Here is a 17547-nt window from a genome sequence, read left to right as displayed (position 1 = left end):
AGATTGGCAAAGGTAGTCTGCGAAATTAGTTCATAGAGTCTACCCTAAGTCCAATATGCTTGCTAGACACAATTTGGAAACAACCATTTTGTCAAGAATTGCCTCCTCAGTGTCCTCATGAATGGGGGATGGAGGGCTATGGACAGCACTCTCAAATGATGCCATCACTGGAGAGGTCAAAGGTCGTTCTGCATTACTCACACCTGCCCCCACCTTACATTTTCCTCATCAAAGTCTCACCTGGAAGGATGAGGACGTTGGTGCTGGACTGCAACATCTGTCCGTCTTTGTACCATGCAATATCTGCTGCAGGAACAGCTCGGGATTCACATGTTAACCAAATGGGGTTATTCACCACAACACTAACGTTCTCTGGAGTGGGGCCAAGTACAATGGGAGGCACTGTATAAAAACAAGCAGAACCAGATGTGAATTGATGTTGACTGATCTCTATTCAATCCCAGCACTAAAACCAAGCTATACATTTCAGATGTTTTATAACTTTAGGATTTTCTTCCTCCACCTTTGGAATAGAATTTTTCATCAATGCACAATCAAAATTCCGTTTTTTTATTCTACTTTTTTTTTTGATGTAGTTATTCTTCACAGGGGCAAGGACAAGAGTAGGCGTGGAAGGAATTAGTTGGGGTAAGAGGCTATGCAATCAATCTTGATTTCAGTATAATGAAGATGCAGGAACAGGTCTCTGGAGCTCAGCGGGGACAAGGGAGCAGAGCTTAGAGGAGGCATCACCCGGAGTTGTATTGAGAGAAAGAAAGAAGAAAGGACAGAGGGAGAGTTTGAAAACTAGAGATGAGTGTGGCTTAAGATAAAAAAGGTCATCCTTCAAATGAAAAGTTTTTTGATGCATGATCCATTCTACTCCATGCACCTGGGGTCCACTGTATAGCAGTGAGAAGCCCTAACTAACTAAGTCAAGGAACCTAATTAAGTATGAAGACATTAAATCGACACTTAAACTTTTCTACTTTGGATTTTTGTCCAATGTGTTCCTTTTGCTTCTATGGAATGCTTTGGGATGTTTTTCTGTGTTAAAGGCACTACATTATTTAAAGTTTCAGTTGTCGCTGTTGCTTGCATGTCACCTCTGATGCCGCAGTGAAGTGTAAGCTGTATACCCTGTCCTTAAAATGGAGCAGATTGTTACCTTGAACATGAAGGCTGAAAACTTTCTCTGTGGTTCCCGCTGGGTTTTCTGCTAAACAGATATAGCCAGCTGTGTCAGATACCTGCACTGCGTTAATCTACAGAGAAAGTACAACAAGCAGAGTATGATTCAGTTTCAACTAGTAGCCAGACTCCACACTAGGTTTCCTCCACAACTGTACAGTCTATGGATTTGATTCGAACAGAGATAATTCAACATGTTATTTGTACAATTTCCAATGAACTCTCACCTGTAGAATGCTGCCATTATCCAGAAGCTGGTGTCTGTAGTCTGTCACAATGGGTAGGCCGTCTCTGAGCCAAGAGATGGAAGGTGGCGGCTTCCCATCTGCCTCACAACGCAGTTGAACTGTTTTGTTAACAATCGACACTAGCTCCTCTCCAAACTCCCCACTTTCTGTATGAATAACAGGGGGAACTAGAAAAGATAAATAAGAATGAACTTGTGTGAGGGGTTGGATACTGTTCAAGAAAGCAGACAACTGAACCAAACAAAAACAATAATGAATTAGCAATGGATTACTGCTGACTAGGAGTGGGGATCGTTACCTGAATGTTATGAATTGATCTGACATACTGAAGCATGTATCCAATTTGATTCACTTTGGCGGTTTTTCAGAAAGTGGACAACAATCGATCAGACGGATTGTTAATGAAGAGAAATGCAACTCAAAGGAGGGCAAAAAGCAAATCAAATGGAGATAGTCCAATACCAGAAACACAGAGTAGGACTACCATTCCTGCAAACGTGACAGACCGAGATATGGAAGAACTGTCAAGCCTCAGGACCATCTGAATTTATAAAATCAGACAAATGAGATGGGGGGAGAAGGGATAACAAATAAAGATCTTATATTCAGTTGGAAGGGAAGCAAATTTTCTTTTGAGAAGGGGGATGTTGGTATGATATTGTGTGTGCCTGAATGCCATTGTAATGTAAAGGTGCTTGGCAGAGCTAGGGTTAATGTGGGACTGCAGAATAGCATTGCCCACGATATGATGTATAGAGTCACATGGTAACAGTTTAGAGAGAACACTCTAGAAGCAGCGACCTGTATGGCAGTAGCACCATGCATGACATTAACTGAGATCTGTACATAGTAAAAAATTAACAATAAATGGTTCGTGTTTAAACAGTCAAGTCTCAAGACCTCATCACTGAGACATCAAATTAACCCATAAGATAACAGGAACCACTAGTCTGGATTATGTGATCAAGTCATGGAGTGTCACTTGAATAGACAACCTTCTGACCAAGAGATGAGATTGCTATTAGAGCCAAGGCTGACATTTCAGACTGGGATTGTCATATGCGCTCAGGAATCAATTATAATTGCTGTTTGGTTCAGGACTGGACCAATTGCTGTGGTTTCCAGCTTTACATGTACACTGGATGTTCTGGGACTTTGTTATCAGTACTATTTCCAAGGCAGTGCATTTTTGCACAAAAAAAAAGGAGCATTCAAAAGTTAAGTTGAGAAAACAAGGAGGCACATGAAAATGTGTTAGAAGCACTCTGGGCAATAATTCAGGAAACACAGACGCCTTCCTGTGCATGTTCCCGGCTGGTCCTGACATACCTAATGCTATAATTATCCTATTTAGTGATGACTAAGTGGTATTTTTCCACCTATTTAGGTTTATGGATTTTGGTCTCCTGCCAATGTGATTTTACAGATGTGTCTTCAATTTCTTGGGGTCAGTAGGCGTGCTCTCTGTGGTTGTTCTTACTGGTAGTTGGAGCTCGTACAAAATGGCTTCCTTCCAAACTCTGACACTGTTCAAAAAGGAAAACCATCCAACTTCTTAAAGGGGAGCCACAACGCTGGGCAGCAAAAACCTCAATGGAGATGCAACTAACCTACAAATATGCAGACCAGGTAAACAAGAAAGATGGTTTTTCCCTCACGTAATGGGAGCAATTTTAACTAGACTCATCTGACAAGAAATGGGTGGAGTGCTGAATTTACACCCCATTTATGGAGTTCAATAGAGAGTAAAATCAGGTTGGGTGTAAATGCAGCGCTCCAACCAATCCCATCCATTTCTCTGCAAGCAAGTCAGGTTAAAATTGCCCCTGGTGACTCTGGACAATTTTTTTACTTGGTATCTCTCTGTCCTACAATCTCTCGGGCAAGAATTTTCCCGTCAGCGAGTGGAGGCAAAATGACACGGAATGACGTTGGGCGGAACTCCCGCGACATTTACACTTTCAGGTCGGCCGGGGCGCAGCTGAGTCAGCTGTGCGCCCGCCGACCTGTCAACGGCCTATTGAGGCCATTCAAAAAACAATTAAAGCAATTAGCGGACCTGCCTATCCAACCTTAAGGTTGGCGGGCAGGTCGGGAGCGCTGGCGGCCACCTGGAAAAGCATGAAACCTCATCCACGGGCGGGATGAGGTTTCATGACTGAATTTAAAAATTAACATTCGCATTTACTTGAAGTTATGTCCATGTCCCAACTCATGTGACATTGACAAATGAAATTTAAGACACAAAAACTTTTTCCCTTTGTCTCAGGGAGATTGGAGCGCACTTCCACATTTGCCATTCTCCCCCTGCCCGCACAGGGAGCGTACAGCACTTCCGTGCGGACGTCATGCGGGGCGGGCCTTAATTGGCCCGCCCACGAAAAATAGCGGCGCGCCTCTGATTGGGAGCGCCGATCAGAGGGCCCACGCCCGCTCCCACACCACCCCCCCACCCCGACGGGGGGGGGGGAAATTTTGCACTTAAACACAAAAGTTTTTAAAACCCAAACTACCCATTACATTTTGATTGACTTTATCTTCGCACTTATCCAATCTTACTTTATGCACTTGTCCATCACTTGGGCACGGGTGGGGGTTTAATTGACCTGAGTTATTAAACAGTGACGTGCCGGGGAGATGAAGATAATGAATATCTCTCTAAAAACTTGCAATGCTTCCCATGTCTGCAGCTTTTCCCATTGCTTTTGTCCTCTAAGCATGTCCAAAAATGCATCAAATACCCAGAAGAGTGAAACACCAAAAGATGTCCTGGAGTCGGGACCTGACCCAGGTGACAGCAACACGAGGGAGCTACAACACGCAGTGCCAATAAACTTCGCAAACTGAAACAGAAATCGCTGCTCCAGAACATCACTCCGCTTCCCCGCCTCTTACCTGCTCTCTCTGGGAATTGTTCAGAGCTTATCACACCCGGCGTTTACCCTGACATTAACCTTCAGAATGCCAAACAGAAGTTTACTTTGGCAGCTGGTGACTGACTTAGTGATCCAACACAGGCCTGGCCAGTTGTGATGTTCAAAAATAAAAGTTTAAGATTAACTTGTGCTTATTTTTGTGATCCAGATGCTGAAAGTTTACAAACTCAGTCAACTAAGGAAGACTGAAGGGTTCTCTGGCCCCTTTTTAACTTTTGAAAATCTGCAGCCTGCCTGTCTGCCCAGTTTGCAGTGGGAGTTTCTCTCTCTGAGCCGTTTGCTTGCTCCCTGTCTGACAGATTTAATAATGTCAGGTCGGGTTACGCAGCTCAACGTTTAGCAGTCCCAGCCAGTTACCAGAGCACATGCCCGTCAGACCCAATCTCCGATCAGGAGGTGAGAGCAAAGGAACAAACTGTCAACACTGGAAATCTGAAGTGGAAACAGAAAGTACAAAATTCCAGAACTCCCTCCCTAACAGCGCTGTGGGTGTACCTACACCACACGGACTGCAGCTGTTCAAGAAGGCAGCTCACCACCACCTTCCCAAGGGCAACTAGGGATGGGCAACAATTGCTGGCCTAGCCAGTAGTGCTCACATCCCTTGAAAGCATAAAAATCTGCTCTATCATAAACCTTCATCAGTGAGGGAGGGAAAATGAGTAGAAAAAGACCAGAGTACAAAATGGACAATACCCCCTGGCTGAGTTATCAAATGTATCAATAGCTGTCTAGGTCTATACCTGGAGGCGTTACTCAAATATTTAAAAAAACAACAGTCCTCAATCAATTCAGCTACAGGTTCATAAGGACAATTGTCAGACCCTTGCAATTTGGTTACTCACTCAGGACCACCAGCTCATAGTGGAGTTGGTCTTCTCCAACTTCATTGACAGCTTGACACGTATATCTCCCAGCATCGCCCGCTCGCACCCTGGGGATCTGCAGGACATGGCTTCCTGTTAAGGGGTCAAAGTTCACATTTTGGTTAACTTAATTTGAAAAGTTCTTCTCAAAGAATGTACCATTAATGACACAAAGTAAACTGTGGGAATGTAGACGTATTGAGGGGGAACCTAGTGGTTCATCGCAAGCTTCTGGAGTCTTAGGTTTCATTAAGGCTAAGTTTCGCCAAGTACAAAATGCCGAAGATAAATTATTGTGTTAACATTTCGACTAATGCTTTGTCCCTATTGGAAAATTCAGTACTTGGTCTAAAAGCTTGACTGGATATCTAACTCAAATAACACACAGGTCTTTTAGTACAATTGATCAAGGCCAACTAACCAGTAAAATGAACTAAAATGGATTGGACATTGTGTGGGGTTGGCTAAAAACTGATTCCCCCTCGAGGTCTGTTTTCTCAACTCTCAAATGGCCAGTGTTCCAGAGGATAAAGAAAATGCTTCAAAGACACTCTGAAACTCTCCTTGAAATGTGGCAACATGGACATTAATGACTGCGAGGAGCCTGCTACCATTTATTCAAAATGGTGACATTCATTCCAAAAAGGAATCAAACCAACGGACCACCCGGCATCGACCTAGGCACCGGAAACGACAATGGCAAACTCAGCCCTGTCGACCCTGCAAAGTCGTCCTTACTAACATCTGGGGGCTAGTGCCAAAATTGGGAGAGCTGGTTCACAAACTAGTCAAGCAACAGCCTGACATAGTCATCCTCATGGAATCATATCTTACAGATAATGTCCCAGACACCACCATCACAATCCCTGGGTATGTCCTGTCCCACCGGCAGGACAGACCCAGAAGAGGTGGGAGGGAGTTGCCTTGGGAGTCCTCAACATCCACTCTAGATCCCATGAAGTCTCATGGCATCAGGTCAAACATAGGCAAGGAAACCTGCTGATTACCACGTACCACCCTCCCTCAGCTGATGAATCAGTACTTTGTGTTGAACATCACTTGGAGGAAGCACAGAGGGTGGCAAGGGCGCAGAATATATTCTGGGTGGGGGACTTCAGTGTCCATCACCAAGAGTGGCTCAGTAGCACCACTACTGACCGAGCTGGCCGAGTCCTAAATGACATAGCTGCTAGACTGGGTCTGCGACAGGTGGTGAGGGAACCAATAAGAGGGAAAAACATACTTGACTTCATCCTCACCAACCGCCTGCCGCAGATGCGTCTGTCCATGACAGTATCGGTACGAGTGACGACCGCACAGTCATTGTGTAGACGAGGTCCCGCTTTCACATTGAGGATACCCTCCATCGTGTTGTGTGGCATTACCACCATGCTAAATGGGATAGATTTCGAACAGACCTAGCAACTCAAGACTGGGCATCCATGAGGCACTGTGGGCCATCAGCAGCAGCAGAATTGTACTCGAACACAATCTGTAAACTCATGGCCTGGCATATCCCAACTCTACCATTACCAACAAGCCAGGAGATCAACTCTGGTTCAATGAAGAGTGCAGAAAGGCATGCTCGGAGCAGCACCAGGCACACCTAAAAATGAGGTGTCAACCTGGTGAAGCTATAACACAGGACTACTTGCATGCCAAACAGCATAAGCAGCAAGTGATAGAGCTAAGCGATCCCACAACCAATGGATCAGATCTAAGCTCTGCAGTCCTGCCACATCCAGTTGTGAAAGAAGGTGGACAATTAAACAACTCGTTGGAGGAGGAGGCTCCACAAATATCCCCATCCTCAATGATGGAGGAGTCCAGCACATCAGTGCAAAAGATGAGGCTGAAGTATTTGCTACAATCTTCAGCCAGAGGTGCTGAGTGGATAATCCATCTCAGTCTCCTCCGGAGGACCCCAGCATCACAGATGCCAGTCTTCAGCCAATTCAATTCACTCCACGTGATATCAAGAAACAGCTGAAGGTACTGGATACCGCAAAGGCTATGGGCCCTGACAATATTCCAGCAATAGTACTAAAGACTTGTGCTCCAGAACCTGCCACACCCCCTAGCCAAGCTGTTCCAATACAGCTACAACACTCGCATCTACCCAGCTATGGAAAATTGCCCAGGTATGTCCTGTACGCAAAAAGCAGGACAAATCCAACCCAGCCAATTACTGCCCCATCTACTCTCAATCTTCAATAAAGTAACGGAAGGGGTCATCAATGGTGCTATCAAGTGGCATTTGCTTAGCAATAACCTGTTCACTGACGCCCAGTTTGGGTTCCACCAGGGCCACTCAGCTCCTCTCCTCATTACAGCCTTGGTTCAAATGTGGACAAAAGAGCTGAACTCCCAAGGTGAGGGCTGGGGTTTTCCAGCCCCGTTGCGGGTGGGACCCGCCGCAGGTGAGGTGGCGCCCCAGCCAGAAGTCCACTGACTTGCAGTGGGACTGGAAGATCGCAGTGGTGGGCGGGTGCGGAAAATCCCGCTGGAGGTGAGAGTGACGGTCCTTGACATCAAGGCCACATTTGACTGAGTGTGCCATCAAGGAACCCTAGCAAAACTGGAGTCAGTGGGAATCAGGGGTAAAACTCTCTACAGGTTGGAGTCATACCTAACACAAGGGAAGGTGGAGGTCAATCATCACAGCCCCAGGACATCACTGCAGGAGTGTCCTCGGCCCAACCATCTTCAGCTGCTTCATCAATGGCCTTCCTTCGATCATAGGGTCAAAAGTGGGGATGTTCACTGATGTTGCACAATGTTCACTATTCGCAACTCCTCAGATACTGAAACAGTCCATGTCCAAGTACAGCGAGACCTGGACAATATCCAGGCTTGGGCTGACAAGTGGCAAGTTAACATTTGTGCCACACAAGTGCCAGGGAATGACCATCTCCACAAGAGAGAATCTAACTATCACCCCTTGACGTTCAATGGCATTACCATCACTGAATCCTCCACTATCAACATCCTGGGGGTTACCATTGATCGGAAACTGAACTGGACTAGCCATATAAATACTGTGGCTACAAAGGCAGGTGAGAAGCTAGGAATCCTGCACAAAGTAACTCATCTCCTGACTGCCCAAAGCCTGTCCACCATCTACAAGGCACTAGTCAGGAGTGTGATGGAATACTTCCTACTTATCTGGATGAGTGCAGCTCCAACAACACTAACCCTAACCCTGAATTACGTTTTTTCCTCGGCCAATGTAAGGATACAGAGTTTAAATTCAATTCTCTGTCCCCCATAAGGCGACACCCAAGATTAGTTAACAGTGTGTATCAAACCTTTGGTCTTCCTAGTCTGCAGGCCTGAGACTGGGGCATTCATCAGTAGAGCTATCTGATTACTGTTAAACTGCGGGACATCCTAATGCAATGCACACATCATGATGATGTGTCACACCAAGATCGTGATGACTCTTGCAGGGCAAGTTATTATTCTTCCTTGTAAGAAAGACAGTCTCCCTTTAAAGAGCAACTCTGTTTCTTAGTTCCCATCATCCTTGGTGTTATGATTCAGGCTTTTCGAAACATCATTATTCCTTCAACAGTTATATCAGGTTCCCCTTGAGTGGCACTTGTCCCATGAGAGCTGTCATTGTAAACCTTAGTTTGCATAGCCCAAGGCTAATGATAATCCTGTGTTACAGTAACTGTACATTGGAATTCATGAAGATCCTCATTACACATCCTGTCAATCCAGAAAGTGGAAAATGTCACAGTCAGGATTAGAATGATACAAGGTAAATGCCTGCAAATGAATAATTTCCAATGCCAAAGACATAGTTTGTGCAACGTGAATAAGAATTTACAATATATTCATGTAGAATGATGGTTTAAAGAATCCCTTATTGTCTCAGCTCCTTCTGTTAAACTCCTGAAATGATGCAGTCTCTTGTCCTAATACATAAGCCACATGCTTAAGCGTGTCTTGTGTCTATGTGTGTGTGTGTTTGTGTGTGTGTGTGTAAAGCCCAGGAGATCCATGTCGAATTGCTGAAGACTTAATGCCCCCCGGTGTTACACACTTAAATCCTCGGAAAGAAGGTAAACTGAACTTTTAATAGTCTTAACAGCATCAGCACACAGTGCTCCAGTTAGTCATATCCCCCCCACATGCAATTCTGCTGCCTAAGAACTCACCTATTTTACTGTGCGACAATAATTGAACCTCTCAGTATTTCACTGAGATTAAAATGCTTTACAACAGAGACCACTTGGTGCATGTGGCAGTGAATGTGTTCTGCTGATTGCCCGGCAGGGTGTCCAAGAAGCCATTTTAGATTTCAACAAGGCAAGTGCTATCCACCTTAGGTATGGATTTTATAAACTTACCGTACACTTCAAACTTAACGAGATAAAAGCTCTACTATTTTTATCAACTAGTGCAAAAGTGCATGTTTGTCCAACTTCTATTTCCACGGTCAGTTGTCCAGCACTTCCATAATATGGGTTAGGTACAGAATCAAACCCCCTGTGCTTACCCCAACAGTATTCCTTAACCTTAATTTCGCAAGAGTGTACCTCATTGCGTCAGTGTGACTGACGCCATTACCTATCCTTGTGGACCCTCCATATGAAAGTTTTGGGGAGATATTCAGTTTGGCCCTCCTGGTCCCTGTGCGCAGGAGGTACATGCTGTTTCCCAAGCCCAGGGACCACTAGAGCAGACAACCTTTCTTTAGTACCAGACCTCGGCGCTGTTAACGGATTCCCACTAGGAACTGGAATAAAACTTTCCAAATTAATTCCATTTGGGCTTTTTGTAGCCAGTTGAAAGAGGAGATTTTGACCCCATCAATCTGAGCTCCATTTCAAACAAGTCCCCAGCAATGAAAGGACAGTGTTCTAATTCTTAACCCAACTCCATTTCAGTTATGTACCAGACCAAAGCTTCTTAAAGAAGCTTTGGAGCCCTCCTAACGTGCTTTGGAATATTTTGAGCAATGTTCACACCCAGAATGGACAGTTGCAGTTTTTTTACCTTCAAAATGGGAGCGTACTCTAACGCAAAATGGCACTGTGTAAAATGGAGACAAGCTAGCAAAGTGCACAAAAACAAAATGAGCATCAACAAGGAGGCCTGGAACCTACCTGGAAGAATCAGGACATCATCTGTGGCAGAGAGAGCTTCACCATCCTTATACCAGGAGAGATTGGGGGGTGGAATGGCATTAGTCTCGCAGTAAAGGGAAACTGGGTTATTCACAATCACTTCCCGATGCTCTACAATCTCCTCAGCTTCATCCTCCCGGTATATCACCTCCCAGGCAGCATTCACACCATACAGCTTCTGGAAGATTGGAGGCACTGCAATGTGTGCCGGAAGGAAAAGGATCATAACGTAATTAAAGTATTGCACAAAGTTCCACTCATCTAATCAAGAGAAGCAAAAAAAAGAACTTGCATTTATATAGCACCTTTTGTAACCTCAGGACGTCCCAAGATGCTTCACAGCCGACGAAGCACTCTTTGAAGTATAGTCACTCTTGTAATGTAGGAAATGTGGCAGCCAATTTGTGCACAGCAAGCTCCCAAAAACAGCAGTGAGATAATGAGTAGATTAAAACAGATTATTTACTCATCATCTCAGTGCTGTGGATGTTGGTTGAGGGAGCGCTCCTGCTGTTGGCTAGGGCTTCACCCAAAAGACAGCACATCTGCAATAGTGCAGCACTCCCTCGGTGCTGTCATTATTGAGTGTCAGCCTAGGTTTCATGCTCCAGTCTCTGGAGTCGGACTTGAATCCACAACCTGCTGACTCAGGAGGTGAAAGGATGCTTACACCAGATTACTGCTACCCTCAAGGTGGCTGCAGAGATGAGCAGATATGATGATTTTAGTTTCAGTTTAGCTTTTGCATAAAGTTTAAGGAAGATGGACTGTGTTCTTCAGGAGGAGGTGACTTCCATTTGACAATTAAAGACTTCAAGTTTATACAGGAGGTTGGTGAAACTGATCTTGACAAATTATCCAAATGCAAGTAAAAAGTTTACAAGTTCGGACTAAGAAGGAAAATCAGATGATCATCGGGCAGAGCTATGGAGAAAAGATGGGGCAGTGGGGCAGTGGGACTAGATGAGTTGCTTTTACAGAAAGCTGGCACAGACACAATGGGCTGAATGGCTTCCCTCTGTTCTCTAACCATTCTATTATTCTATCAGCCTGTGAAATAAATAACCAGGGAAACCACAGTCCAAAAAGCTTACTAGATTCGGGGGTCAACTAGATATGTCACTGGAAAGAGAAATGCTTGAGGGATATGACAAGGAGACAGGGAGCAGAAAAGGGGAGGCAGTGGCATAGTGGTATTGTCACTCAACTAATATTCCAGAGACCCAGGGTAATGCTCTGGGGACCTGGGTTTGAATCCCACTGTGGCAGATGGTGGAATTTGAATCCAATAAAAATCTGGAATTAAAAGTCTGATGACCATGAAACTAATGCCGACTGTTGTAAAAACCTGATCCTTTAGGGAAGGAAATCTGTTGTCCTTACCTGGTCTGTCCGATATGTGACTCCAGACCCACAGCAATGTGGTTGACTCTTAAAAAAAAAATGCCCTCTGAATGAGGCCAATAAATGCTGGCCTAGCCAGCAATGCTCACATCCCATGAACAAATAGTGATCAATCAGAATGCCTCATGAACTGGCCATGCCAGTTTGTAAAGATTTCTGTAGGTTCCAGTTGCCCTAAGAGTAACATGGCCAAAATTGAGAACAAACACTTTTGGTGATTGGAGATGCAGACACACTAGGCAGCAGGGTCCAAACCTGGGGTTCAGATGACATAGAGGAATGATCTCAGCGTTTGCGGTATGTTTGGAATCCCTTTGATGCAATACTCCCTTGTAACACAATCCAAGCCATATGGAAATGTGTATATGGATGTCAGGAAATGGGAACTGCGAGTAAGGAAAAAGGCGTATGGAGCTGTACAGAGGGGGCAAAGCAAATTGGCAGAGCACACAGGGACTTCATGAAAAGCTGGCAGAATTCACACTAGCTGCTATCTCAGGAATGATTACTGACCTTGAATGTTCACATGAAAATCCTTCTCATCTTCCCCTGCAACGTTTGTGGCCACACAAGTGTAACGCCCTGTGTCCGACACCCTCGTGTGTTTGATTTGGAGAACATGTCCTTCATCAAGGATCTGGAGATGTTCAGTTGCTGCCAACAGCTGGAGCAAGAGGGAATGGGTATGATTTAAATGTCTATGCCGTGGACCGGAATAAGGTTATAACAGCATGTTCTAAGACCTCTGGCCCAAGTTCTCTCTGAGTGCAGCTACTCAATGGCATGCAGAGATCGGTGAATTTATCTTCTATCTAGCTTCATACAGTTGGTGCTTACATGTACATGTTGTAGAGAAAATATCAATTTATCCAGTGTTACTGTGGGATGCTGTGAAGCAGGCTTGTGGCGGGTTAATTTAATTAAACTGAAGACAGTCAGACTGCAAAGTTTAAATCATCAAAGGATTAAGTGTAAAATCAGTGGAGATGAACAAGCTGAGATGGGATACAAGTAAACACAGCACGAATAGGAATTTGCATTAGGAGATAAATGAGGCATACATTTTTAACTGTTGAATTTCAAAGAGAAATAAATTGAAGTTTTACAATTGGCAAAGATCATAAATGAATAAAGCAAAGTTATTAAGTTTATTTTTTCTGAAAGTCGTGACATAAACACAACACTAAAGATTTTTATATTTTGAGAAAGGTAACTTCCAAAGAAATTTAAAAACAATGGGTTTAAAGATGAAAGAGGAAAAACATATATATTTCATGAAAGATTGAAAGCTGTATGAGAGGTGTATCATGTGATACCTTGAAGAGTGTGCCGTGCAAGGACAAACCTGCGAAGTAAGCAGCCTACAGCCGCCCCAGAGAAGTGTTTGTTTGTTCCAGAAAGCCAGGTTTTGGTACATCCTTGGATTTCCATTGTCGAGTGAGAGGGAGAGAGAAGCTGGTGAAATACCTTCCCTACAGCAACAGTGGGGTGCCTTACAGTAATATTACTGGATTTCTTATAGATTAAGCATCTATAGGAACTTTTGCCTGAAAAGGGGTGTTTATTTGTGAGTCTAGCTAAGTAGAAATCTTTTGGGAAATGTTATAAGACTACATTTAACTGTGTAACTGTAATCTTGTGTGTTTAAGTTTTCTTTTATTTTCTTTCGTTAATAAATGTTTTAATTTAATATTTAAAATCTCCAAAAGTGGTAGTGGAATCTTTACTTCTGACTTCAGTACACATACCTAATCATAATAAAAATACAAATTATAAATTGTTGTGATAAGCTTGATCAAGTTTCCCTTCGGAATTTGGTCAGCCCGGCAATTGCCATCTGCCATATCACAACAGTGTGCCTGAGGTTTCTACGGGGATTGGGGGATGGGGAGACTGGGGATAGAAATAGTTTGCCTGAACAACTCCAGTAACATCCGCTGGAACGCCTGGAGCAATGTGTGAACGACTAAAAACCATTTTTCCATCTATCATAGTTTCAGCAAGAGATGGTGAGAACCATGTGGAACGATTTGGCATCAGAGAAAAGGGGGTAGTGTTCAAATTTGCAGATGCTGAAATAGGCGGCATAGTAATTAATACTGAGGATTAAGGATAAAAACAGAAAGTGTTGGAAATACTCAACAGGCCAGTCAGCATCTGTGGAGGGAAAAACCAGAGTTAGCGTTTCAAGGCTGTGCAGTGAAACTTAAACTGTCTTTCTCTCCACAGATAATGCCTGACCTGCTGAGTATTTCCAGCATTTTTCTGTTTTTGTTTCAGATTTCCAGCATCTGCAGCATTTTCATGTTTTTTAAAGCTTCGGGCTGGGGGGGTTATAGATGGAAATGGGCAACAAATAAAAGTGGCAAACAGAATTCAATGTCAGTACGTGAGGTGGTACAATTCGGTTAAAAAGCATAATATTTAAGGAAGGCCAAGCTGGCATTTATATAACACCCATCACAACCCCATAGGATGGCCAAAATACTTCACAGCCGACAAAGTATTTCTGAAACGAAATCACTGTATGTACTCTCAGTGAGGGAGAGCAGCAAGATTTGGGGGGGGGGGGGGTTGGATTTCAGGTTCACAAAAAGTAACACTTCCGATGGATAAAGTAATTAAAAAAAAAAGCTACTTAAATATGGAGTTTTTTTGCCAAGAGGTATATAACAGGTGATAGTTGAGGTATATAATCGATGTAATGGTAAATCTATATAAAATCTTAGTAAGACCGCTGTGTGTAGTTATTAGCTCCACACTCCTGGAAAGATGTTGAAACAATAGTGTGAATACCGTGAAGATAAGAACATAAGAAGATATTTCGGCGCATCGAGTCTGCTCCACCAGTCAATAAGATCATGGCTAATCTGGTTGTGGCTTTAACTCCACTTTCCTGTCTGCTCCTCCATAACCCTTGACTCCCTTGTCAATCAAAAATCTATTTAACTCAACCTTCAATATATTCAAGGCTGCGTTTGCCGCCAAAATTGTGCATGTGCGGCCGCCATCTTTCTAGGGGGCAATGCGCAACATGAACCTCGCTTATTTACTTTCAAGGACTGTGGACCATGCATCAAAATAAAGTGGCTGTCAGTACTTTGTAAAATCATATTTAGTTCTTCAATGTCAATAATTCATTGACCCTTCTTAAACTGAAGAGATTTGAGAATGTGCCAGGGTATGCAAGACATTTTAAGGCAGGAATCTGCCCCTTCGCTAAACCGCCAGCACTAGTGAGCTCAGTACAACACTGCAACAATTTTCTTTCCTGTCTTGACTGAATCTTTCGGATCACTGAATATCTAGCAACATGCATTTTGAGCAACCTGCCAACTATGTGACGTGTGGGACCCATGGAATCCACAAATTAAGAGCCTATTGCAATAAGCAAGTTAGAAAATAAAATGGGTCGATGGTGTGCTGAGTAAACTGATGTGTGCGCGTCATTGGATTTCTGTGCATGCGCGGACCAGTGCGGATGGGTATCGGTGGCCATTTTGCACGACCATTTTGTGTTGGCAGGAGGCACAATGTATATTCAATAACCCAGCTGCCATTGTTCACTGGGCGAAGAGAATTCCAAACACAAGCGTTCCGCCGAGAGAAGAAATTCCTCCTCGTCTCCGTTTAAAATGGGAGACCTGTTATTTTTAAACTGTGCTCCCTAGTTCTAGCTTCCCCCACAGGGGGAAACATATTATCAGCATTTAGAAGATTCACTCAGCTTTCACCTGGCATGAAGAAATACATGCACAACCAAAGACACGAAAAATTGCCATTGTTTTCTTTAGAACAGAAGAGATTAGGGGGCCATTTGGGCAAGGCATTTAAAATTATGAATAAAGGCAGTGTAGACGGAAATAGATCATTTCAATGGCTGAGGGAAAATTTGGACAGAGAGCAGGGGAAATCCTCATACATAAGGCTGTGAGACTGGAATGTACAAGGAGAGTTTGGGATTGAAGCAGGGTTTTTGTTAACATTTAAGAACTGGTTAGATAGGTGGTTGAGGGAAAGTGGAATGAAGGGATATGGGAACAGTGTGGGCACATGGGATTTGGATACTTTGCAGGTGAAGGGTAAACATGAAGGGTAAACACCAACATGGTCACTTGCCATTCTGACTTGCAACTATATCATTGTCCTTTCATTCTTAAAATCCTGGAACTCCCTCCTAACAGCACTGTAGGTGCACCTACACCACCTGGATTGTAGCGGTTCGAGAAGGCGGCTCACCACTGTTGCATATTTTATATCTCAAATTTATGTAGAAATAATACTTGTTTCTAAGTGTGCAGGAATTTTATTTACAAGAGTTTTATACAATGCTTTAAAATGTCTACTCCATGCTTTTGAGCTCTTTCTACTTTTCTCTGAGTCCACACCCAGGCTTAACCAATCAAGTACAGTGAGCAATGAATAGTAAATAGACTCACATAGTCAAACAAAAAAAAAACTGAACACTACAACCACTACCATCTCAAGGGCAATAAATGCAGGCCTCGCCAGCAATGCTCTTGTCCCATGAACAAATAAAAAAATGGTTGTAATTTCTGTATAGTTCTATGAATGCTTCCATTCCCACATCCCATGGAAGTAGAATTGGAAACAGAAAGTGCTGAAACACTTAGCAGGACAGGCAGTATCCATGGGGAGAAAAACAGGGCTAACATTTCAGCTCAATGAGCTTTTGTCAGAACCGCTCTAACAAACAGACACAATAAGGCTGAAATATTAACTCCGATTTTCTTTCACTGATAATGCAAGACTGGCTGAGTATTTCCAGCATTTTCTATTTTTATTTTAGATTTCCAGCATCCACAATATTTTGCTTTTGTGAAAGTCGGATTATTGGTCTACATGCTCATAAACCTTTTACATTTTGGCAGACAAAGGAAAAATTTAAATTTAACAACAGGTCCCGAGATTAAGATCAAGATATTTTCTATGTTACAATGAGACTAGACTAGTGAATGCCAATGCTGACGTGTGTTACATAGCCATGTGGGGGAAGCTTCCTTCAGTTGACTTTTTACAAGCAGTCTCCAACAAACAATGTGTGTAAAAGATGGAACGAGAGCATGAGTTTCTCCTCGGCCAGTGGGTTTTACTGGGAAGCAGTGACTGGCCCAGATGTCCAATGGGTTCTGAAGCCTTGATCTTGATTGATCCCAGATGGTCAGATCCCTGGTCTTTGTTCTATTTGAATTCTGATGGAATGAAAGCCTCTTTTCCCCGCACTGTAAGGATCACTTGGGAAATGACTGTGGAGAGTCTCAAGTTCCGCAATCTCACTCAGGGAGCTAGGCTACGAGGGTGGCTGCTGTGGGATGTGGAACCTCAAACCAGTGCTGTAGACAGTGTCCTTTAGAGTTTGGGGCTGAGGCCCATTGTTGGGACAGTGTAGGGGAAGCTTCCCTATGTGTCTGGCCTGACTGAAGTACAAGTAATTAATGCTGTGACTGGGGCCGGGGTGGGACCCGCCGCGGGAGATTTGCCAGCCCAGCCAAAAGTCCATTGACTTTCAGCAGGAGTGGATGATCCCGGAAATGGGTGGGGCCAGAAAATCCCACCCTGGGTGTCTGAAATTGGACAATATTCCATTCCCCAGTACTAAGGCCCTAATAATACCTGCTGGATGTAAAGGTTTACCAGAGAATTAAGATTCTGGGAATGAGATGCTTTGGGGGTGGGGGATGGGGGGATGGAGGTGGGGTTGCATGTAGTGGGGATGTGAGGAAGAACCTTTTTACGCAGTGTG

The 17547-nt window shown here is 43.8% G+C and overlaps 1 protein-coding gene across 1 annotated transcript in view; it reads right to left on the bottom strand.

Moving 5' to 3' along the window:
• Window positions 1-17547, bottom strand: part of LOC144686126 (hemicentin-1-like) — a 418005-nt gene that overhangs the window by 196895 nt on the left and 203563 nt on the right. The window contains 6 exon segments of the mRNA XM_078551270.1: window positions 241-402; window positions 1169-1265; window positions 1419-1606; window positions 5221-5334; window positions 10359-10574; window positions 12297-12447. Of these exon segments, the coding sequence (XP_078407396.1) occupies window positions 241-402; window positions 1169-1265; window positions 1419-1606; window positions 5221-5334; window positions 10359-10574; window positions 12297-12447 (928 nt within the window).

The sequence above is a fragment of the Cetorhinus maximus genome, chromosome 10, assembly GCF_964194155.1.
Source record: "Cetorhinus maximus chromosome 10, sCetMax3.hap1.1, whole genome shotgun sequence".
NCBI lineage: Eukaryota > Metazoa > Chordata > Chondrichthyes > Lamniformes > Cetorhinidae > Cetorhinus > Cetorhinus maximus.
Note: the sequence above shows the minus strand (reverse complement) of the source record. Positions and strands in the feature narration are given on the sequence as shown.